This window comes from Microcaecilia unicolor, chromosome 7 (genome assembly GCF_901765095.1).
Source record: "Microcaecilia unicolor chromosome 7, aMicUni1.1, whole genome shotgun sequence".
Taxonomy (NCBI): domain Eukaryota; kingdom Metazoa; phylum Chordata; class Amphibia; order Gymnophiona; family Siphonopidae; genus Microcaecilia; species Microcaecilia unicolor.
In genome coordinates, this window is record NC_044037.1 from 138,208,068 (window position 1) to 138,233,255 (window position 25,188).

The 25,188-nt window shown below is 41.2% G+C and overlaps 1 protein-coding gene across 1 annotated transcript in view; it reads right to left on the minus strand.

The window, feature by feature from the left end:
* Nucleotides 1-3,678: 3,678 nt before the first annotated feature.
* Nucleotides 3,679-25,188, minus strand: part of TRPM8 (transient receptor potential cation channel subfamily M member 8) — a 1,843,971-nt gene continuing 1,822,461 nt past the window's right edge. Inside the window, 2 exon segments of the mRNA XM_030210821.1 lie at nt 3,679-4,014; nt 7,645-7,737. Of these exon segments, the coding sequence (XP_030066681.1) occupies nt 7,687-7,737 (51 nt within the window). The 3' untranslated portion in view covers nt 3,679-4,014; nt 7,645-7,686.

The following is a 25,188-nucleotide window of genomic DNA, read 5'->3' on the forward strand; positions in this document are numbered from 1 at the left end:
ATTAAAGAAAATAATGAAAAATAAGTAAGCTGAACCAATAAATCTTTTGGTTAGGGGAAAAAATAACTCAGAACCATCTGAGCATGCTGAGAAAGGTACACCAATGCCATTATTTGAAAATCTGCCATGTTTTTTTCGAAGAGAAGGTCTGTTATATATTGTTTGAATTATAGGGTAGACTGTGTTTATTCAAGATGATCTAGTTAACTCAGTGCATACTGTAAATAACTGAATTAAAGGTAATCAAATAAGTTATGTAGTTAACAGCATGTTCTATAGCCTGACTAGACTGGATAAATTAGTTGACTAGCCAGTTAAACTGAACTGGGTAAGTTATCTAAATAACTTTCATAAAGGTGTTTATGCATTTCTTGTTGCCTTCCTGTCTTCCCATTATGGCCTCACTGAGCTTTGAACTTTCCAATCTGTGTGTATGTGGTTGATATATCTATATAATATTAACACAATTGTTAAAATAAACAGGCAAGGCTAAAAATTAGAACCAGCAGTGTTAAAACTGGAACCCATGAGTAAAATGAAAACCTGAAACAAAATTGCTACCATAACAGACATTTTATTGGTTGCAGTATACAAGACACACTACAAGAGAGTATTCTAGAGAGTATTCTAAGTAAAGTTTCCCAACATGCACCTTGTATCTGTGTAAATTTATCGGTTGATGTTTTTGAAGGTGAGGTTGGTAAAGGAGTGTTTACTTTTAAATTTAATTCAGAAAATGATATAGATTTAAGTGCATAGTTATCAAATAATTTTCAAAGTAGTCCCACGTTCATTTGGAAAATCTGACCAAGTCCATACAGAACAAAAAATGTATGAAGTTGTTTTTTTGGGGGGAGGTGAGGGTATGAGAGTATGCCTTTGTCCAAGTAGCAAAAAGACACCTATTGTAAACATTTTATTAAAGAAACATATGTGTCTTTACAAAATAGGCTTCCAGAACCAGCTCAAATAGTGCACAAAGTTGGTGAAATGTGGGCATGTATTCTATGCTTGTACCCATGTACATCACAATTCTGCCTCTGCTCCACCAAACTATGCCCCTCAGAACCCTGGTTCAAAGTGACACCCATATTCCACTAGTGGTTCTCTCACAGTACTATCATAAGGACCAAGCTATAAAATAAGGGAGAATATGTCTAGGAGAATTTGGATTCCATTTTGAACTCGGATGGATGCCATCTGTCCCTAGCCACCAACAAAGTAGATACAAAGAGAGTTGGGGCTGGGGAATTTGAAGAAGGGGCTTTGATGGGGTGTGGAGATTTGAAGAAAGGGATTGGGGATGGAAGGGTATGATCAGGAGGATCAGGGATAGGGGATTTCAACTTGCAAGATCTGAGACAACAAGGTTTTACCAAAGGGAAATCGTGCCAAACGAATCTCATTGAGTTCTTTGATTGGGTGACAGGAGAATTGAATCAGGGACGAGCTATGGACATAATCTACATAGATTTCAGCAAAGCTTTTGACACAGTTCCCCACAGGAGGCTCTTAAATAAACTGGATGGGCTGAAGATAGGACCTGAAGTAGTGAACTGGATTAGGAACTGGTTGACGGACAGACGCCAGAGGGTGGTGGTGAATGGAATTCGCTCGGAGGAGTGCCTCAGGGTTCGGTGCTGGGGCCAATTCTGTTCAATATATTTGTGAGTGACATCGCCGAAGGGTTAGAAGGTAAAGTTTGCCTATTTGCGGATGATACTAAGATCTGTAACAGAGTGGACACCCGGGAGGGAGTGGAAAACATGAAATAGGATCTGAGGAAGCTAGAAGAATGGTCTAAGGTTTGGCAATTAAAATTCAATGTGAAGAAATGCAAAGTGATGCACTTAGGGAATAGAAATCCACGGGAGACGTATGTGTTAGGCGGGGAGAGTCTGATAGGTACGGGTGGAGAGAGGGATCTTGGGGTGATAGTATCTAAGGATTTGAAGGCAACGAAACAGTGTGACAAGGCGGTGGCCGTAGCTAGAAGGTTGTTAGGCTGTATAGAGAGAGGTGTGACCAGCAGAAGAAAGGGGGTGTTGATGCCCCTGTATAAGTCGTTGGTGAGGCCCCACCTGGAGTATTGTGTTCAGTTTTGGAGGCCGTATCTTGTTAAGGATGTAAAAAGAATTGAAGCGGTGCAAAGAAAAGCTACGAGAATGGTATGGGATTTGCGTTACAAGACATATGAGGAGAGACTTGCTGAACTAAACATGTATACTCTGGAGGAAAGGAGAAACAGGGGTGATATGATACAGACGTTCAAATATTTGAAAAGTATTAATCCGCAAACGAACCTTTTCCGGAGATGGGAAGATGGTAGAACGAGAGAACATGAAATGAGATTGAAGGGGGGCAGACTCAAGAAAGATGTCAGGAAGTATTTCTTCACAGAGAGGGTGGTGAACGCTTGGAATGCCCTCCCGCGGGAAGTGGTGGAGATGAAAACGGTAACGGAATTCAAACATGCGTGGGATAGGCATAAAGGAATCCTGTGCCGAAGGAATGGATCCTCAGGAGCTTAGTCAAGATCGGGAGGCGGGGCTGGTGGTTGGGAGGCGGGGATAGTGCTGGGCAGACTTATACGGTCTGTGCCAGAGCCGGTGGTGGGAAGCGGGACTGGTGATTGGGAGGCGGGGATAGTGCTGGGCAGACTTGTACGGTCTGTGCCAGAGCCGGTGGTTGGGAGGCGGGGATGGTGCTGGGCAGACTTATACGGTCGTGCCCTGAAGAGCACAGGTACAAATCAAAGTAGGGTATACACAAAAAGTAGCAAATATGAGTTATCTTGTTGGGCAGACTGGATGGACCGTGCAGGTCTTTTTCTGCCGTCATCTACTATGTAATGCAGCTTGCAACGTGAAACGTGTAAGCTGTGTTATTCATTTTATGTAATAATGAGCTGGTTTGCCTGCATTTGCATATTTGATATTTCATTATTTAATTTGCACTGTACCAAAAAAAGCGCATTAAGAGCAAATAATGCCTTTATAAAATTGCCTTAATAGAGTATATGCACACATTTGCACCATTTTTGGAGAAAGTATAAATTTGTGGGTGAACTTTTAGCATGCTATTTTAGGAGCCTATTTTATGTGCCCTCCCACAATATAGGCTATGTCTTTCTCCTGACTTTTAACAACACAGTGGTCTAAGTCTTTCTCCTTTTAACACCACACACTTTCTTAATATTGCAGTGTATTGGTATAGTCTTTCATTAGCTTCTGTGGAGTCATGTTGAATGATGATGGCATGGAATTCTATCTCGTGGCCATTTGGGGTATCTGTGAACTTGAGCAGTTGTCAAGAGCCTAGTTTCTAGTAAGTAGGCACAAAAGTCACAATAAAAATCTAACAATATTGTCATTATGTAAGCCACATTGAGCCTGCAAATAGGTGGGAAAATGTGGGATATAAATAAATTAGTCCAGTCGCAGCAGAAGTGAGGGAGTGAATTGGAATGGTTAGTGAATTATTTTTTATTTTATGCCCTGCACATCTGGAGAAATATAAACTGCATATAGATGTCAGAGAAGGGCTACCCTGTATTTGTTCACACCGGAGCCTGCAAAGGCATCTCCGGTACTATGTAAGCCACATTGAGCATGCAAATAGGTGGGAAAATGTGGGATACAAATAAATAAATAAATAAATAAATAAAGGCACATTTCAGATGCTGCCCTTTTATAAAATTACTTAGTCCACATGGTTCTATATATGAATATTTTCTATCCACTTAATAAATGTAAATAAGCAACCAAGTAATAATAGCTAGCAAAAATGGTAGCTCTGATTTCTTCTGTTCTTTATACTAAAAATAAATCCTTGATCTGCTATCTTTAAAATAAAATGTAGGGACCCAAAAGTCTAGCCAAGATGAGACATATTGATCATAAATGTCTTATCATAGAAGATTCTTGTTCTCATTTTGACATTGGCAAAGAGCACTGCAGATATCTTATAGATCAAAGAAAGTTTTTCAGGGTATCTTGATTCATATTGTAGAACCTAGAAAAGAGAAATAGATTAATTTCACAACTTGTATAAGCATTCCTACACACATTTATTTCATAATTTGTTTGTGACTCAGTTCAGTCCTGTAAATCCTCTGGAGAAAAGGCTAGATCTGAGATGCCATGACTTTTTATTTCTGCCTGCTGTTTTGTTCCTTTCCCTGCTTCTAATTTTTCCCTGATCACAACTTGGATCTTGGTATCTCCATCCTTTGGGATATGGTTGATTGAATCCTTGAGTATCAAACAACTGTGCTCTGAAACTAGGTAGACTGTGTGGTTGGATAAAACCACCCAGGAAAGTCCCTTATTAATTCTTCTTAAATTCTGATTCAGACAATAATGTATCTTTCGGCATTCTCTGTGCAGATGAATTGCTCCTGGGTAGGCTAGTAACAAATAAGAAATATAAGACATAGGAATTCCAAAATCCAGCTGTCTGTTTGTAAGCTGTTCTATTCTGAAGTTTAAAAGAAGTTAATTGCTTTTCCTTTTAATGGAGAAAACCACTAGAAAAATAAATGCCAGCACATTGTACAAACATTCAAACATTCCATAATTAATATAGATTTTCTTGGATTAATGTGTATAAGTACCTGAATATAATAAGTGTAAACTACTTTGCACCACAGAATATATATCAAATCCCATTACCCCTTTATCCTCTTATTTTAAAGGTTTTAGATGTCACACAGACACTCTAACATTAGCAATTTCAGAAAATGTGTGTAACTCTTGCTTTTGTAGGTGGGTTCCAATCCTGGAGTTGTATTTTGGTTGCTGTCTTTAGAAAATGTTGACCAGAAATGTCTTTAGATGGTATCTTCTGAAGCTTAGATAAACTTGATAAAATCACTTCTACTGATAATCAGTTCTTTAAAAAAGAATTATGTAAGGCTGATTGGTAGTTCTATCAAATGTTTATTTTCAAAGGTGGAAATATTTGCAAAAGGCCTCTCACTCCACACCTAGTTCTAAGTTAGCAACATTAAATATGGGCATACACAAGCACATTCCCATTTGCTGATGCCTGATGCCCTCTCCTCCCAGGATTTCTCTCTATAGAGAGTCTTCGGTCTCTTGGAACTCTGAAAATCTCCACCATGACTATGCCCCAAAAGTACAAAGACTTGGGGACACTTGAGGAAGTTACATGGAAATACTTTTAAAACAAATAGGAGGAAATATATTTTCACTCAATGAATAGTTAAGCTCTGGAACTCTTTGCCGGAGGATGTAGTAACAGTGGTATCTGGGTTTAAAAAAGGTTTGGAGTGGACAAGTTTCTGGAGGGAAAGGCCATAGACTGCTATTGAGGCAGACATGGGAAGCAACTGCTTGTCCAAGGATGGAGTGCTGCCACGACATGGGTTTCTGCCAGATACTTGTGACCTGGCTTGGCCGCTGTTCGGAGAATAGGATACTGGGCTAGATGGGTCTGACTCAGTATGGCTACTCTTATGTTCTTATGAAAAAGGGGCATAGTCATAGGAGGAGCATGGGTGGATCAGGGGCGTTTCAGGAGTTTGCACACAGTTTTATAGTTTTATATCCAGAACTAATTTAGGCACATCCACATCTAATTTAGGCACAAATATTTACACAGGGTTTTATTTGATGTAAATTTCATCTACCTTTGGATGCCCGGTCCGACAAATTTCAAAAGGTCTTCCTGCATATTTTCACAATCCGCATGCTTTTTAACATGCTTTTTCCATAAATAGCATTTAATGAGTGATTTAATGAGTGGAGGAGTGGCCTAGTGGTTAGGGTGGTGGACTTTGGTCCTGAGGAATTGAGTTCAATTCCCACTTCAGGCACAGGCAGCTCCTTGTGACTCTGGGCAAGTCACTTAACCCTCCATTGCCCCCTGTAAGCCACATTGAGCCTGCCATGAGTAGGAAAGCATGGGGTACAAATGTAACAAAAAAAATAAATCTTAATTTTGTACCTTAATTTATGCTTATGTTTTATCACGTTTGGACTATTGTAATATAGTTTATGCAGGTCTTTCAAAACTTAACGTAAAACGATTACAGACGATTCAAAACACTGCAGCCCGCATCATTTGTAGAGCTTCAAAAAATGACAGAATTACTCCACTGTTATATCAATTGCACTGGCTTCCAATAGAAGCTAGGATAAAATTCAAAATTCTTATATTGACACATAATGCATTTTACTTATCTAGTCCATCGTATTTGTCTAATCTTATTCCTTATACACCAGCGCGAATAGATAATAGATTGGTAATTCCATCTCCATCTAAAGCTAGATGGGAATCAACGCAAAACCATTCACTTGCTGCTGGAGCTGGCAGTATACAGACAAATACTGGGACAATGGACTATCTCCACAGTTATTTATTTAAGATACCTTACCATTCTATGTGATCAGGTTTGGAGATCCTCCCTTTAACCATCTAAATTATGAATTGATTTGCTCTTTTCTAATACTGACAAGTCAGATTATGACCCATGAACTGCATGTCTAAAGGCTCAAACTTAAGAAGCCTGACAGCATCTTTCTGGCTAAAAGCTCTGACTTCAGCATTCTATGTAGCTATTCCTATACTTTCTGCTGACTCAAGAGCAGTATTCCACCCTCCCTGACAGAGTCGGTGCCACTGAGACTACTTCACAAGGTTTGAGGACTTAGATAACACTATGATAAGACCTGGGTCCTAGGGAAATTCCTGTGATGAAATAGCACCATAATCTCCTGTGAAAGAAACCTTGGACTTCTGTATTCCATAACATTCAGATAGTATTTTTCCATTTCATGTAAACAATAAAGTAAGACAGGAATTAGCTGATGTAACAAAGAAATTAGCTGAAATTGGCTGAAGTTGCAAGGTTGTATGATTTGGGAGGCAATTGCTGACCAATGCATTGTGCAAAAGAGTATATAAGTGGCTGTTGTATTCTATGTAGTCAGAGGGGTGAGATTATCAACCGAGTGACTCTTTATCACAGTGGTCTCTCTCTCCCTCTCGTAACAAATTGCCATGGCCTGATTTCTTTGCCATTTGTTACTCTGCCTAATTACTTTGTCTGATTACCTTGCCTAATTACTTTGTCTAATTGCTCTATTGCCTGATTGTTTTGTTATCATCTATATTGGAATAAAGACTATCCCTCTAAAAGGAACATAGCTTCTGTCCTTTCTGGCTTTTCTATCATGGTATCTTGGGGTGGATGTAAGGAGGTAGAAACCCTAATTTGCCCCACATTTCCAAATTGTATATTTCTTATGGTAAGTAGATATATCAAAGAAATAATTCCCACATAATTACAGCCCTCACTGATACTAGGTTGTCAGAGAGGGCCACGTAAGAACAGACTCCACTATAAACAATTACAACCACTTTTGTTTCCTGATTAGGAATTTCTCACTAATAAGATTCCTCCTGATTCTTACATTATCTAAGGACAAAAATAGCAATTTAAAACATTGTTATGCAAACGTTTTTGTAAGTTATGTGATTTTGTTTTCTATTTTATTTAACACACCAAAACATAGCAAATAGATCACTTATTACAGAGAGAGCTTGTAGTTCCTATAATAGTGGTAGAATACACATTAAAATAAATATAGTCAATTAAAAATACTGTAGTGTACTTACAGGATTTATCTGACATCTTTATCTTCTCACACAGTAACCATTTTACTTGATTTTTCTGGCAATATCCTTTAGAAGACTTTTAAGATCATACAACTGAAGAAGAAACACAGTTATTTCAACTACAGTAGGCCTTCATTACAAGAATTTTCATTAAAGGTTTGCTTTATTCATACTCTAATGTTACATTTGAGCTAGGCTATTAACTGGATGAAAAGAGTCATGCAAAATCGGTAAGGAGAACTATTAATAATAATAAATAAGAATAAGAAACAAATTTAGCTATCTTTTGCCTATAGCAGCAATCTAAAGCATTAAGAGTGCAGTGTTAAAATATATGGTACAAACTAAATATGTGAGTGCCATGTAGTATTTAGTAGTTAGGACTGAATGGGCCCTAGGTAGAAAAATCAAGATGGGTCCCCTATTTTACCATCTTTCCCAAGACATATACAAACAGAAATATTAAAAGAAAGGAATGCCATATAAAAATAGGACAGAAACAATCAAACAGAGCAAGCACATAGATCCTCTGTGTTACAGGTTGGCCCAGCTGTCAGGAGGTGGCCATGTATTGTATCTTAAAAGCTAAATGAAAAAAATGAGCCTTAAGATGGGCTTTAGACTTGGTGAAAGATTGTTAATAACAGATATAATTGGACAGGTTATTCCACAATTTAGGCGAGAAAACGTAGAATGCAGAATGCCTAGTAGACTCAACATGAGCTTGTCTTGAACAAGGAAGAACTAATTGGTTAGCATCCAAATCCTAATCCTGAAAGATAGGATAGACTAGTTAAAACCCTTTAGTGTCCAATGTTCCCATCAATCTGTTCCCATATGGCTTATTATGGGAACATTGGACACTAAATGGTTGATCCTGAAAGATAAGAGGGAATACCCAAGTAATATGTTTTATGTTTCAGAGATAGAACCTTGAAAAAGATCCAGAATTGAATATGAAGCCAGTGTAGACGAACAAAAAGGGGAGAGATATGATCTTATTTTCTGGTCTTACAGAGCAGCCTGGCTGCACGGTTCTGGAGAGTCTGGAGGTACTTAGTTTGTGAGGTGGGAAGGCCTGCATAGACAATGTCAAGGCCTGCATAGTCAAGAAAAGCATGCATTAAAGTGTGTTACGATTCCAAATCAAGTAAAAGAGAGCTGTGAATCAAACCAAACCTTAAGAATTGAAAAGTTGTGGCAGGAGTTTTAGGAAGACCAAAAAGAAGGAGGGGTATCAAGGTTGAAGTAACAGTCCTGTGACCCAACATGCAATGCTCTTCTTGGGATTTAACATGATCTTTTTTTAAGGCAATCTAGAGCTGGATAGGCTGAAGGTTAATATTATGGGGATGTCATCTTCATAGGAAAAGGTTTTGTAATTGTTAACTGTACCCATGAGCCCTATTTGTGAAAGTTGAGAAAGTAGAAGAGAGTGATAAAGTAAAAAAAACTCCAGACAATAAGAACAATGTCACCTCTTGTTTCCATATTATGATGCTGGCAGAAATCTGCTTGTTGTGTATGGACCACTTTTTCTGCCATTTGTGGGAATGGAACAAAAGAATAGCTGCTTCCAACAGTGGCCAATCCAGGTCACAAGTACTATTTGGCAGAAACCGAGATAGTAGCAACATTCCATGCTACCAATCCCAGGGCAAGCAGTGGTTCCCTTTGTCTATCTCAATAGCAGACTATGGACTTTTTCTCCAGGAACTTGTCCAAACCTTTTTTAAACCCAGATATAATAACTGCTGTTACCACATCCTCTGGAAATGAGTTCCAGAGCTTAACTATTCTTTGAGAGGAAAAATATGTCCTCCTATTTGTTTTAAAAGTATTTCCATATAATTTCATTGAGTATCGCCTGGTCTTTGTACTTTTTTGAAAGAGTGAAAAATCGATTCATTTTTACCTGTTCTACCCCACTTAGTACTTTGTAGACTTCGATCATATCCCTCCTCAGCTATCTCTTATCCAAGCTGAAGAGCTCTAACGTTCATTTTGGTTGTCTTCATTTTGGTTGCTCCTCGTTGAACCTTTATCGTTTTTGAGACCTGACCTGAACACAATATTCAAGGTGAGGTCGCACCATGGAGTGAAACAGAGGCATTATAATATCCTTGATCCTTTTCCTAATAATTCCTAGCATCCTGTTTGCTTTTTTGGCTACTGCTGCACACTGGGCATAAGATTTTGTATAGCTAAATTGGGGGAGGTATTTTTAATTGACATTCTATTTAACTGACAAATTAAATGATATAGGTAGAAAAGTGTTAGGATTTTCTTTTTTTTTCTTAATCCCTCTCTGATGGAAATCACCAGATTGTCCGTAGCTCTGGAACAGATGAGCTCATTTTTTTTATAAGAATTTGCATGGAATATGTCGGGCTGATCCTAATATGGCTCTGGTGCAGAAGCCAACACGCTGTGTCACAGGTTGGTCACAGGTAGAAGCATTCCTTAACAGTAAAAAAAAACAACAACAAAGTTGTTTTTCTATATAGCACTAGTATATAAGAGAGTAGAGGATGGCTGATGAGTGAGCAAGGAAGGATAATCAGGTTGAAAAACCATCTTGTAAAGCTATAAGCTGCCAGGAGTAGGGAACAGATTTGGCAGCTCCCCCTGTGGTAGTTTGCAATACCAAAAATATAGGAGCTTTCAGTAGACAAACAAATCATTTTGAATATCATAAGATCTACCATAATAATGGAGAAATAAAAGAATATTCCATTAAAAAACAGAGGAAAAAGACCTCAACAACCAGACCTGCGGACACAATAAACACTATAATATTCTTGATCTTATTTACCATCCTTTTCCTAATAATTCCTACTACTACTACTACTATTTAGCATTTCTATAGCGCTACAAGGCGTACGCAGCGCTGCACAAACATAGAAGAAAGACAGTCCCTGCTCAAAGAGCTTACAATCTAATAGACAAAAAATAAATAAAGTAATCAAATCAATTAATGTGAACAGGAAGGAAGAGAGGAGGGTAGGTGGAGGCGAGTGGTTACAAGTGGTTACGAGTCAAAAGCAATGTTAAAGAGGTGGGCTTTCAGTCTAGATTTAAAGGTGGCCAAGGATGGGGCCAAGGATGGCTCAGGAAGTTTATTCCAGGCGTAGTGTGCAGCGAGACAGAAGGCTCGAAGTCTGGAGTTGGCAGTAGTGGAGAAGGGAACAGATAAGAAGGATTTATCCATGGAGCGGAGTGCACGGGAAGGGGTGTAGGGAAGGACGAGTGTGGAGAGATACTGGGGAGTAGCAGAGTGAGTACATTTATAGGTTAGTAGAAGAAGTTTGAACAGCATCCTGTTTGCTTTTTTGGCCACTATCACCACAAAGGTGGAGTGGTTGTAATACAGGATTAGTTCCACTTCTTATCATCGGTCTAAAAAACCCCTCCATAATATTTTATATGTGCAAACAATAAGTAAACAATAGGTAGGGATTGCACTACTTATAAACTGCACAATATAAGTAGTGCAATCCCTACCTATCTTGCCAAAAATCCCAACAGGGCCCATTTCACCCAATGATTGGACTTCCACTTAAACACTACTGAATCTTTTTTTTTTTTAAATTTTTTATTTATAACCATTTAAATTTTTACAAGCGATAAAACAACTTGCTGGAAATACAGAGAAAATAATATGTAGAAATTATTTCAGTCAGGTAATTCTATTCTCTTCCTTAGACCACTAAATAGGGAGAGTGAAACAAGATAGGGAGATCAATTAAACAGTAAACAGAAAAAAAAATGTGGTATTAACCTGATTATCCCCAGATATTACTCATCTAATTCATTATTCCACATTGATCATCTGGTTGGCTTCTTCAAGGGCCATACGGTGTATAGTCAAATCATTTCATTGAAAAACATACTTATTGTCCAGTATTAGTTAGAAATAATACATCTGATTACATTCTTTCTCTTTTAAAAACCAGAAGTTATTTAACAATACATATACTTAAGTCTCTAATTCAAATTCCACTGATTAAAGTAATCCCAGTTTTCACAGGCTTCACTCCTTTTAAAGTAATAATTTGAGGAAATATTTCTGAGGAAAACTTTAGGAGTCATACCCGGAACTCTGGGAAAAACAATAATCTCAATATTAATCATCTATATAAATAATTCTCACCTCAAACATTCTGAAGCTCACTCTGGCAGGGAAACACTGAAGCCCTGCACTGTTGAGGCTGTCAGCACCACTCATTGTCACTCATGCACCACTCACTGTCACTCATAGACCCGCCCTCAGCCATGCCCCTTCTGCACATAATTCGCAACCCCAACATTATAAATGAAGCTGCAACTTCCGTTTTGAGGTGGCATAGATCGGAATTTTCCCCCTTGACTGCCCCGCCCTCGCGTCACAACGTTATGACGTTGAGGGCGGGGCTATGACACTCAGCGAATCGCATCGCCGCACCCACTACTAAACCCTCCTCCACACATCGCCGCCACTCCCTCCCCCTCCCTCAGTCCCACGTCAGCTGTTTTAAACTGCAGGTCTTCAGCGTCTCCCTTTCCTAACCACTCCACATTACACCGGGTGAGCCTACCCGTCCTGTGCATCTGTGACTTCTCTAAACCTCCACACAGCAACTTCAAAAAAATATGAACCGTTACCTAGCTCCACTTCTCAGCCGCTCTTCGGAAAGGTAAACAAACAGAAAAAGAAACTGAAGATGAAGCCCCTTCCCCCTTCAGCAAACTTCTCCCCGTTAAGTTTCACAGCTCCACTTCTCTTCGGAAAGGTAAACAAACAGATAAAGAAACTGAAGACGAAGCCCCCTCCCCCTTCAGCAAACTTCTCCCCGTTAAGTTTCACTGCTCCACTTCTGGGCCACTTGCCACTTTCCCTTCTACATCCTACAACTGCCCGGAGCACTGACTCTGAGTGAACTACAGCATTTTTATTTCTTTTTTCCTGTTACCAGTTTGGAAAGGCAGGGTGAATGCTGGGTTCCCCGGGCCCAGAGAAAAAAAAAGTTTTTTTTTATGTCCAACAATTTTATTGGTTTTACAAAAACCTAAACACTTTATCAAGTAATCATATCTATGCCATGAGTGGGAAAGCGCGGGGTACAAATGTAACTAAAAATAAATAAAATATCTATCACACACACACACACTGTGTCACACACACTCCCAGGAAAACATTGCTAGCGCCCGTTTCATTGCTCTCAGAAACGGGCCTTTTTTACTATCTATAATAATATTCATTCTATTATTCAAAATTTCTGGTCTATTATCATAACCACTTCTTGCTCATGTAGAATCATTTGTTATATCAATTTTTTACTCTCAAATGGTTCAGTTGAATTGTCCATGTAACTCTCTAATAAAATTATATCTGAAACAAAATTATTTACTGCCTCTGTTAGGTCCCGAAGCGCCTTCCAGATGGTATTCAATTTAACCTCCACGGGAGCCAAAAACTCCATGTTGATTTCTCATAGGTGTCTAGGAGTGGTTCCGCTGATTCGGGTTCTGCTGTAAACGTCCTCCAGTTCAGCATATACCTCTAACTCACTCCTTCACTCCTTTGGATATGGTGGTTGAATAATTCGGGAACGATGGAGTTGTTTTTTCCAGGTCCAAGAGCGTCGACGCTCCTTCGCCGGCGCTAATCAAAGGACTCGCCAACCCTTTCATCTGTGGGCAGTTCGTCGCGCAGCGGTGCCGCACTTGCTGCTCAGGGGATAAAACGCTGGCCATCGGCGGCTGACCGCCGGTTGTCCCCTTCCTCTTAGTTAAGGTAACTGCAATTGCAGAGAGGAAATTTACGTAAAGAAGACGAAACTTCAGAGGGCAGCTAACACTACTGAATCTTCTATAAAGTATCTTCTCGAATGTTAATGCCATAATTACCAGCTTCTTATAGAGTAACCAAATTCTGCAAAAAGAATCCCAAAGTAAGAGCTCTGTTTACTCAACTGTAAACATTATGCACTCTAAAAGATGTTTTACTTACTTTTCAGTCATGGAGCCACAAAAATGGTGCTTGTATTTAAACAAAAACACATGCGCAACAATGTACATACTGCTCAAAATTATAACATAGCGTCATCTGCTGGAAACATCAAAGAACACAATTTCATGTAAATCATTACAAAAATATTACACTCAATTGAACTGTTGAGTCCAGGAGGCTCTAATGAATTTATAAATCCAATACGTTTCCCTCTGTTGCAGACAATTCATCCTATCACCTCTTTTGTCGACAGACACAGTATCAAAATTGTTAAATACTCTAAATTCTCAAAAATATAAGAATGTTGAATAAAATGTGCAGCCAAAGGCTTCTGTAGTCTTTTTCTTTTAAAACTGAACTTATATTCAGATATTCTAATCCTCAGACACCTTAATTTTGGACACAAAAATTATACCACATAAATAATGTATTCAGTCCTACATGTGGATTGCATGTGTAAATACTTTTTGCCATTAATAGGATTGACAAAGTCTTTAACTTGCTTTGCGACATCACAAACATTACATATGCCACACCTGAAATGACCACACAGGACATCCTTCATTCATTCCACATACTGCAGGACTCAAGATTTCTTTAAGATTATTTTCATCTTGCAAAGGCAATACTTAATTGAACTTCTTGAAAAACTGGAAGCAGTTGAACTAATTTACAATTCTGTCTGACAATGCTAACTACTTCACTACTGCCAGAGAAATCATGCATCAAACTTCTGCAAGTGTTGGGCAGTAAATCACTCAACTTCCTAGCTTGTTCTTTAAAAGATTTCTCATCAGAACACTTTCTCCTTATTCTGAACTTAATTCTTAACTTATTTTTAATTCTTATTCATTCTTTACTATCTCTTAATTTCTTTGGGTGGGAACTGTTGTAAACCAAAAAATTGTTCCACCCAGGTCCACCCATAGCTATGCCCCTGCTTCGGAATCAGTGGTGACACTCTCAGTTGGATTAAGGGTTTTCTAACCACAAGAACATATCAAGTGAAATCAAAAACAAACCGTGGAAACCAGGCTGCGGAGTACCGCAAGGATCACCACTATCACTGATCCTTTTCAACCTCATGATGACTCCACTAGCCTATCCACCCAAGCCCTCAACCCATTTATCTACGTTGATGACGTTACATTATACATCCCAAACAAACATGATCTGGTGGAAATCACCAACGAAATCAAGCTATGCTTAAATATCATGAACTCATGGACAAATGCATTCCAACTAAAACTCTTAGGGACCAGATTTGGGAGCTTCCTAGCCTTTAAGACAACACAAAATCTACTGTAATAATGGAGAAATCAAAGCATTCTATTTAAAAAAATGGAGGAAAAAGACCTCAATAACCAGACCTGCAGACACAATAAATATTATCTGCTTATATCAGAGTTCCACTTCTTATAATTGGTCTAAAATAAAATCCACAAAGGTGGAATGGTCGTAATACAGGATAGAGAAAGAACCAGCTGGAATCTTTTAATTAGTTGAGTGATGTTCAGTGCCGCGCTTGCTTTTTAAAAACATTTTAAGTTCTTTAATTAGTTCTTTTTGTTTTTGTAGCGGCCACTGCTGCTCAACAGGAGAAGCAGCAATGGCCAGAAATGGGAGCTGGCGCGTGGGTGGGCGGGCCTGGATGGAAAGAAGTGGATAGAGAGAGAGAATAATGGATGGATGGAAGAATCGGGAGAGGGGGTAGATGGATGGAAGGATGGGGAGAGAAAGGGGGAGATGGATGAATGGATGCAGAGAGAAAGGGAAGAGACTGGAAGGATCTGGAGAGAGAAGGGACACTGAACAGAAAAGGGTAGAGAGATAGACACTAGATAGAAGGAGGGGGAGAGAGACATTAGATGGAAGGATCAGGAGAGAGGGGAGATGAAAATCCAAGTGCTTGGGCTTTTTCAGTAGTATCAATGGTCCAAGTGCTTGGGCTTTTTCAGTAGTATCAGTGGGATTTGAACTGGCCACCTCTTTATTACAAGACCAGTGCTCTAACCACTTGGCCACAGCTCCACTTATTTGGATGTCCCTCCATTTTGATTATTGCCCCTTCAGGTCTCTCTCAGCCAATCACAGACAGGGGTCTCACTCAGCCAGTTCAAATCCCACTGGTACTTCTGAAAAAGCCCAAGCACTTGGATTTTTTTTCCACTTTTTTTAAGCCAGCCATCTGTAAACCTGGCGATCTCAACATTTGACCTAAATGTTGAGATTTAGCTGGCCCCAACCGTATTATCGAAAGAAAAGATGGCCGGCCATCTTTTTCAAAAATACGGTTGGCACCGCCCCTTTGCGGAGCCGGCCCCGAAGATGACCAGCGCCGTTTCATTATGCCCCTCCATGATTCTCAATGGAGGAAACAGTGGAGTGCCATAGGGATCTGTACTGGGACCAGTACTACTTAACATATTTATAAATGATCTGGAAATCAGAACGAGTGAGGTGATTAAAAACTTGTAAATCACACAAATCTATTCAAAGTTGTCAAAATGCATGCGGATTGTGACAAATTGCAGGATTACCTTAGGAAACTGGAAGACTGGATATCCAAATGGCAGTTGAAATTTAATGTGGACAAATGCAAAGTGATGCACATTGGGAAGAATAATCTGAAACTAGGGTCCACTTAAGAAAAAGGCCTATGTGTCAGACAATACACTGAAATCTTCTGCCCAGTGTGTGGTGGTGGCCATAAATGCTAGGAATTATTAGTAAAGGGATGCAAAATAAGAGGCAAAATATTATAATAAGGGGTGTATTTTGATCACAATTTTTAACCCCAATTAATTGCGCATTTAAAAATGTTAATCTCACAAATAAAACCCAGCCAGGCAGCAGCAGTTGGGCAGGCAAAGCAGGTGGTCAGCAGCAGCAACCACAGGATGGGCAGTGGTGGGTAGGCAGCAGCAGTGATGATGGCAGACAGGGCAGCACTGTCCTTGGAGAATACTTGGCACAGGTAAGTATCTTTGCTTTCTCTGAGGTCAAGTAGGCATTATATTCTCACATATGGGACTTGCTAGCTACAGAGATCAATTTTAGCTACAGAGATCAATTTTATAACTAAGCAAATACTGAGCCTGGTGGAAAAAAGGGCTGGAGGGTGGAGTTGACTTTTAAGTAGTAAAAAGATTCTTCAGTACTACTTGTCCAAACCAGCTATCTTGCCCAGAATGCTGCTCCAGACAGTAGTGAGCAGTGAAGGTGTGGATAGAAGACCATTTTGCCACCTTCAATGGAGGCAGAGCAGAAATGTGTTACTGAAACTGCCATGGCTTTTACATTGTGAGCAGTGACCCGGCCATGAAGAGTCAGCCTAACCTGAGTATACTTGAGTATATGTGTAGGAGATACAGTCAGCCAACCAAGTTGAGATTGTATGTTTGGTGATGGGAGGAAACAAAAAGCTGGGAGGATTTCCTATGAGGCTTTGTACATTCTGGATAGAATGCTACAGCTTGCTTGCAGTCTAAGGTATGCAGTGCTGCTTCTCCAGGCTGATCGAGATGGAACCGACACCACTTTAGGAAGGAATTTAGGTGTGTTCAGAGGACAACCCTATCGTGGTTTCTTTCTATATAATATCACCAAAATTAGAACTTTTCTTTCCGAGCACTCTACCAAAACCCTTATCTATTCTTATCACCTCTCGCTTAGGCTTCTCAATGGTCTCCCACTAAGCCATCTGTCTCCCCTTCAATCTGTTCAAAACTCTGCTGCATGATTTATATTCTGCCAATGTCGCTATGCCCTCACATCAATTCATTGGCTCTCTATCTATTTCCGCCTTCAGTCTTCACTCTTATCTCTCCCTACACTTCTCCCTGGGAACTCTGTACAACGAGTAAATCTCTCTTATCAGTACCCTTCCCCTCCACTGCCAACTCCAGATTTTGTTTTTTTTATCTTGCTGCACCATATGCCTAGAATAGACTTCCTGAGCCAGTACATCAAGCTCCATTCTTGGCTGTCTTCAAATCTAGGCTAAAAGCCCATATTTTTGAAGCTGCTTTTTACTCCTAACGCCTATTCACTTGTACAGTACCCATGACTGTTTTATCATTCCCACCCTAGTAATTCCCTTATCCCTTATTTGTCCTGTTGGTCTGTCCTAATTAGATTGTAAGCTCTTTTGAGCAGGGACTGTCTCTTCATGTTCAAGTATACAGCATTGCATATGTCTAGTAGCATTATAGAAATGATTAGTAGTAATAATAGTAGTAGTGGTAGAACCTGGTGTAAGGTGGGTCTGCTACAAGGGTTTGAAGTTCAATGACTCTTCTGGTAGAAGTAAGATAAACTTTAAAGAAATCTTGGTGAATGTGGAAGATGTACTGAGCCAAATTGACAAATTATAGAATGGTAAATTACCTGGACCAGATGGCATACATCCAAGGGTACTCAAAGAACTCAAGCACATGAAATTGCTGATCTGTTGTTAGTAATATGTAACCTGTCATTAAAATCGTCCTTAGTATCTAAAGATTGGAGGGTGGCCAATGTGACACTGATTTTTTTAAAAGGGTTCCAGGGGTGAGACCTGGAAATTACAGCCAGATAAACCTGACGTCAGTGCCGGGCTAAAAAAGTGGAAACTATTATAAAGATTAATATTAGAGAACACATAGACAAACATTGTTTAATGGGACAGAGTAAGCATGGGAAATCTTGTCTCACCAATTTGCTTTGTTTCTTTGAAGTGAGCTGGTTGATGTAGTGTATCTAGATTTTCAGAAAGCTTATGACAAAGTTCCTCATGAGAGAACCCCGATAAAATTAAAGAGTCATGGGATAGGAGGCAATGTTCTGGTGTGGACTGGGAATTGGTTATTGGACAGAAAACAGAGGGTAGGGTTAAATGGTAATTTTTCTCAATGGAGGTGGGTGAACAGTGGAATGCCGTAGGGATCAGTACTGGGACCAGTGCTATGTAACATATTTATAATTGATATGGAAATCAGAACAACGAGTGAGGTGATTAAATTTGCAGATGACACAAACTATTCAAGGTTGATAAAACATGTGTGGACTGTGAAATATTGCAGAGAGACCTTAGGAAATTGGAGGACTGGGCATCCAAATGGCAGATGAAATTTAATATGGTGATGCACATTGGGAAGAATAATCCAAATCATAGTTACCTGACCCCTGGGGGGGGGGGGGGGTCAACAACAAAAAAAAGATCTAGGTGTCATTGTAGACAATAGGCTGAAATTTTCTGCTCAATGTGCAGCGGCGGCCAAAAAAGCAAGCAGAATTCCAGGAATTATTAGGAAAGGGATGGTGAATAAGACCAAAAATACTAAAATGCCTCTAAATCGTTCCATGATTCGATCTCACCTTGAGTACTGCGTTCAGTTCTGTTCGCCATATCTCAGAAAAGATATAGTGGAATTAGAAAAGGTTAAAAGAAGAGCTACCAAATATGATAAAGGGGATGGAACCCCTCTCATAAGAGGAAAGGCTAAAGAGGTTAGGGCTCTTCTGCTTGGATGGATGAGAGGTCTTCAAAATCCTTAGTGGTGTAGAATGAATAGATGTAAATCAATATTTTTATGATATATCCTTTTTATTGAAGACAAAATAACCTGTACATATACTGCTAAACATTATTTCACATAACAGGATTGCAAATATGAATCTTTACTGGTAAGAGAAATAGCACCAACCATTGCCAACAAGCATTTAACCTTATTCCTACCTCCCTCCCTACTAACACCCCCCTCTTTCCCTTCCTCCCTCCCCCTTTTTCCCCCTCCCAGACCCTTCCCTCCTCCCCCATAACCCTCTTTACTATTCAGATACTAGGACACCCTAGCAGCCGTGGTCAGTGTGTTTAGTAGTGGGCTCCAAGTATTCTGGAACTTCAGCCCAGCCTTGGATTTAAAGTCTATCACTCCCATCCTGTCGACTCGCAGAAGTGAGATCATACGGGTTCGCCACTGAGAGTAAGATGGGTAGTGGTGCGATAACCACTCGGACAAGACCACTTGCTTAGCAACTATAATAGTCTATTGCACAAAAGCTGTAAATCCAGTTGGTATTGGATGAACAAAGACAGGGTGGCCCAATAGCAGTCCTGAGTCGTGTTTCCACCTGGCTTCCCAAATGTGAGAGACATACCAGCTTATAATTGAAAGAGAAAAATGCCTATATTTCGACCCAAATCGGGAGATGGGTGTTTTTCTCGCAAAGGCGCCCAAATCGGTATAATCGAAAGCCGATTTTGGGTGTTTCCAACTGCACTCCGTCGCGGAAATGAATAAAGTTGACAGGGGTGTGTCGGAGGCGGGACTGGGGTGTGGTTATCAGCCAAGGAGAGATGGGCATCTGTAGCTGATAATCGAAAAAAAAAAAGGCGTTTTTACCAAGATTTTGGGTCACTTTTTTTGGACCCTTTTTTTTCATGAACAAGTCCCAAAAAAGTGCCCCAACTGCCCAGATTACCACTGGAGGGAATCGGGGATGACGTCCCCGGACTCCCCCAGTGGTCACTAACCCCCTCCCACTAAAAAAAAAAACCCACTTTAAAAACTTTTTTCCCAGCCTGTATGCCAGCCTCAAATGCCGTACCCACCTCCATGACAGCAGAATGTGTTCGATCCTCTCAGCCTTTCCCTGGGTCAGATGTGGCTCTCGGGTGCACTACAGGGTCACATCAGCATTGCATTGCATTGTGGTGGGTGTAGGGTATTGGGCTCCGCACTACAGGGTCACATCAGCATTGCATTGCATTGTGGTGGGTGTAGGGTATTGGGCTCCGTGATTTCATTAGCTTGTGTTACAGTCTCACGATGTTGGTAGTTGGTAGGCTCTTCTCCTATGGTGCTTTTCCCCCTGCCTACTGGGTCAGAGTGTGCCCTGTTGTGTTTCCTGTTGTAGTCCATGCGGTAGTGGCCATTTTTGTAAACCAGTTTTATTTCCCTTTCCTATGTTAGCCACGTTAGACAACTTAGTTCTTACCTTGAATGTGACTGAAAGAGGGCATTGTACAGCATTCTGCCAGCTCTGACCTACTGCTAATCTCAGTACCAGGGAGACTCGTTGCCAGTGGGGCACAACCTCTGATCTGCAGTTAACTGTGAGTAAGCGTGCTTATTCCAATAAAGGACGTTTTCGGAGAGATTAGTCTTCAGGTGTCAACTGTTGTGCCAATGTTATACAGCAGCAACAAGTCCTAGAGGCCTGCGTGTATGCAGGTCCCTGGAGCACTTTTAGTGGGTACCGCAGTGCACTTCAGCCAGGTGGACCCAGGCCCATCCCCCCCTACCTGTAACACTTGTGCTGGTAAATGGGAGGTCTCCAAAACCCACTGTACCCACATGAAGTGCCCCCTTCACCCCTAAGAGCTATAGTAGTGTTGTACATTTGTGGGTAGTGGGTTTTGAGGGAGGGGGGTTGGGAGCTCAGCACCCGTGGTAAAGGAGCTATGCAAGTGGGAGCTTTTTCTGAAGTCCATCGCACTGACCTAGGGTGCCCAGTTGGTGTCCTGGCATATCAGGGGGGCCAGTGTACTACGATTCGTGGCCCCCCCCCCACGACCAAATGGCTCAGATTAGGACGTTTTTGAGCTGGGCGTGTTTAATTCCCATTATCGCTAAAAAAAACAAACACCCAGCTCAAAAACGTCCATTTTTTCGAAAATATGGTTCGGCCCACCCCTTCACGGACCCGTTCTCGGAGATAAACGCCCATGGAGATAGGCGTTTGCGTTCGATTATGCCCCTCATATTGTGTTAGCTGTTTCCAATATCGTGCTATGCCTCTACACGACCAAAGCATATGCCCTAGAGTGGCCCCAGTTTTCTCTGCACTTGGGGCACTCCCCCCACGGCGAGAGTCCCATATGAAAAGCTCTCCTGGGGGAAATGTAGAGCCGAAGCGCCACTTTATACTGTGGTTCCCAGTGCGAAATCATGACTGTATGCTTTCTCAGTGTCAGAACATGCGTTTTAAACTGAGATAATGTGAGGTCTATCGATATGTCCTGCTTCCGTTGGGACAGCAACTTAGCATAATCGAGCTCCTGAGCCGTATCTCTAATGTGCCTGTGGTGAGATTTGAGTGGCACCCGTTGTTGAGCCGCTAGAGAAAATGCCGAGGCCAGTTCTTCCTGAACATTTTCAGCCAAATCTTCCCAAGACAAGGACTGTATGTAGTGCTTTAATTGACAATAATGAAACTCATCCGAGGGAAGCAAACCAAACTCTGTCCGGAGCTCCTGAAAGGGTTTTATCCGCCCCTCAAGAGAAACTGCTTGTAATAGGTACACCATCCCGTTCCGCTTCCATCCTTAAAATGCAGGATACAAAATCCCAGGTGTAAAAGCAGGGTTCCCACAAATCGATAGGAACGGGGTAGTTTTTGCAGAAAAATTATGCAGCCTACCCCATTATTCCTGTTTTTTGCAATGTGTATGGTAAGGGAGGCCCCGCTGCATGTAAATAATTACTAAATGAATTTCAGGGTATAAATGCACTTCTATCGATGTATCTGTATAATCCTGAGTTCCTCGGAACCAGTCGTTGATATGGTGCATTCCGCTGGCCACTGTCATATACTTTATATTTAGCAAACCCAGGCCTCCATACTCCACTGGGACACATAAGGTTGAATAAGGAAAACGAGGCTTTTTCTTTTTCCACAGGAAGGTTTGCACAATTTTTATCAACTTCTGCTCATCTATCTTCTTTAGAAACAATGGAAGCGACTGAAATATATATAGCCACCTGGAGGCTATGACCATATTGAACAGGGCAAATCTCCCCATAACAGAAAGTGGTAGGGGCCCCCAGGCCTTCAACTGCTTGTTAGTATCTTGCAGCAACCACTGCACGTTTGTGCTTAGAGCTTAGACAGGTCCATAGGGATATTTACTCCCAAGTATTTCAAAGAGTTCTGTGTCCACTGAAGGGCCTAAAACCAGTCTGAGCCCTGGAGGAGTGGCCTAGTGGTTAGGGTGGTGGACTTTGGTCCTGGGGAACTGAGAAACTGAGTTTGATTCCTGGCACAGGCAGCTCCTTGTGACTCTGGGCAAGTCACTTAACCTTCCATTGCCTGCCACATAGAGCCTGCCATGAGTGGAAAAGTGCGGGCTACAAATGTAACAAAATAAAAAATAAATAAAATAACACCATCCACTCATGTGGGCTCATGTGCCAGCTGCTGGGGTGGGGGTACTAGGGGTCTGGGCTTTTGACAGCCTGCACTTTACCCTATGATCAGAGATAATAGCGTGCTTAAATTTGCATGCTCTGATCATAGGGGCAGTAAAGCCCCGCGCTGTTCCAGCGCTATTTTTAGAGTGCTGTATGGAACAGTGCAAGGATTTCGATCATTTGCCCATCAGTGAGGCTCTGGTAGTTCCGCCCCCTCTGATGCACACTTCCTGCTGATGTGGGGGAGGGACTGGCAGGGCCTGACTGAGGGGCTGATGCACTGTTCAGGGCAGAACACACAGGGAAACCCCTATGTTACCTTGCGAGGCAGCCGACAGGCACAGTCTGTCTGCCTCTTTCCTGGAGCTGCTGTTGAAAATGAACAGACTCTGCCTGAAGAGACCTGTGAAGCTGAACTCCTCTTCTTTCCTCCATCAGCAGGGGCTGAGCTACACATTCACCAGCAGACTGGCGGGGACAGCAGCAAGAGGAAAAGAGACACACAAGATACATAAATTAATGAGGTTCAGGGAGGCTGGAGATCTGGTGGGTCTCCAGCCCCCCTAACCCCCATAGCATCCCCTCACATGGAGCCCTGGTGGCCCAGTGGGCAGCAAATCAATCCCCCCGATTCTAAAAATAGCGCTGGGGAACTGCGGCCCTTCCCCACCACCCTATCTACTTCCATCAGGACTGCCTCAAAAATGGCGGTGACATGGTGTCGGGGGGAGAGGGGGGGGGCGGCCAGGGGACTGGAAGGATCAGGTAAGGGTTCCTGCTCCTGTGGGGGGGAGGGGGGGCTACTGCATTGTGGGGAATGGGGGGGCCTGCTAGCATGCAAATGCATGCTGGAGAGGGCTCACTATTCCTCCCCAATGGTCTGCAAACCCTAACGCCAGCTCAGCGCTGGCATAGGGTTTGCAACAGACAGCACAGCAATGTTTGGTGCGTGGCTTGCTGATCATTGGGGAGGAATACATTTACAATGCATTTGCATGTACTTGTGCTAAGAGCCCTGCATGCTAGTTGCATTCATAGCCCACAAGCGCGTTGTTTCACGCACTCAGAGGCTCTGATCATGGCACCTGTGTTTGCTGTGTTCACACCAGCTGCAAACTATGCCAAAACATTTCACAAGACCCCACAGTCATTCACAAAGGAAAAATATTCAACATAAAGGACTATTTTACATGTTCATCTTCCAGTGTAAAAAATGTAACAAAGGATGCTATATTGGAGAAACAGGCCAGATGCTTAAGACAAGATTCAATCTGCACAGACATCACATGAAAATAGCCAGTGCCAGTCAAGCCCCCACCCCTGTGGGCCAACACTTCACAAGACCAGAACACTGCACCAGTGATTTCACAGTAAGAATACTGAAAGGTAATTTTAAAACAATACAGGAACGTAAGACCTTTGAAATAAGAATGATTGAATATTTTGACACACAACAAACAGGACTTAATAAGGATCTGGGTTTTCTAACCCGTTATAAACCATAAGCTGTTTATTTCTCTGTTTATTACCCTCCTCTCACCTACCAACACCCATTCTGTTAGAATATCAATGAAATGCTTTAATGTCCCCATGCATACCCCCACCCTCCCACTCTGTCAGACTGTCAAAGTAATGCTTTGATGTTTCTCTTATATATACTATCTGCTACCACATTTGCTTATTTCCGATCTGAGGAAGAAGGGCAACCTTCAAAAGCTAATCAAGAAATGTATTAAGTTATGTCCAATAAAAAAGGTATCATCTTATTTTCTTTTCCATGTGGACTAACACGGCTACCACACCTCTCTACTTAAAAGGATCAACAAATTAAGGGAGCACTGACAGAGGGATCTTCATTAGACCTGTACTGAGCAGCCCTAAGTACTTACATTAAATCAGCCAGTCTAAAGGAAATTCAATTTAAAATTCTACATAGATACTATTTAACAAGAAAACAAGGGGCACAACTGGGATTGTGGGAGTCTAAATTGTATGTGAAGTGTACCCATTTGCCTGGGTCCTATGTACATTTTTTTCTAGAATATCATACCCTTAACATGGCAAAGAGCACTACCCATGATAGAGGCCACGGTTCAGAGCATCCTGGACTGGGATTATGAAATGCTATTATTAGGTTACCAAGAATCTTTAGAGTCTCAGGGCATGTCAGTGCCCCAGTGTTGATTTACTATGTTACTAACATAGTAGATGATGGCAGAAAAAGACCTGCATGGTCTATCTAGTCTGCCCAACAATTTAAACTCAAATGTGCTACTTTATGTGTTTACCTGACCTTGATTTGTTTCTGCCATTTTAAGGGCACAGACCGTAGAAGTCTGTCCAGAACCAGGCCCACCTCCCTGCCACATATAATAA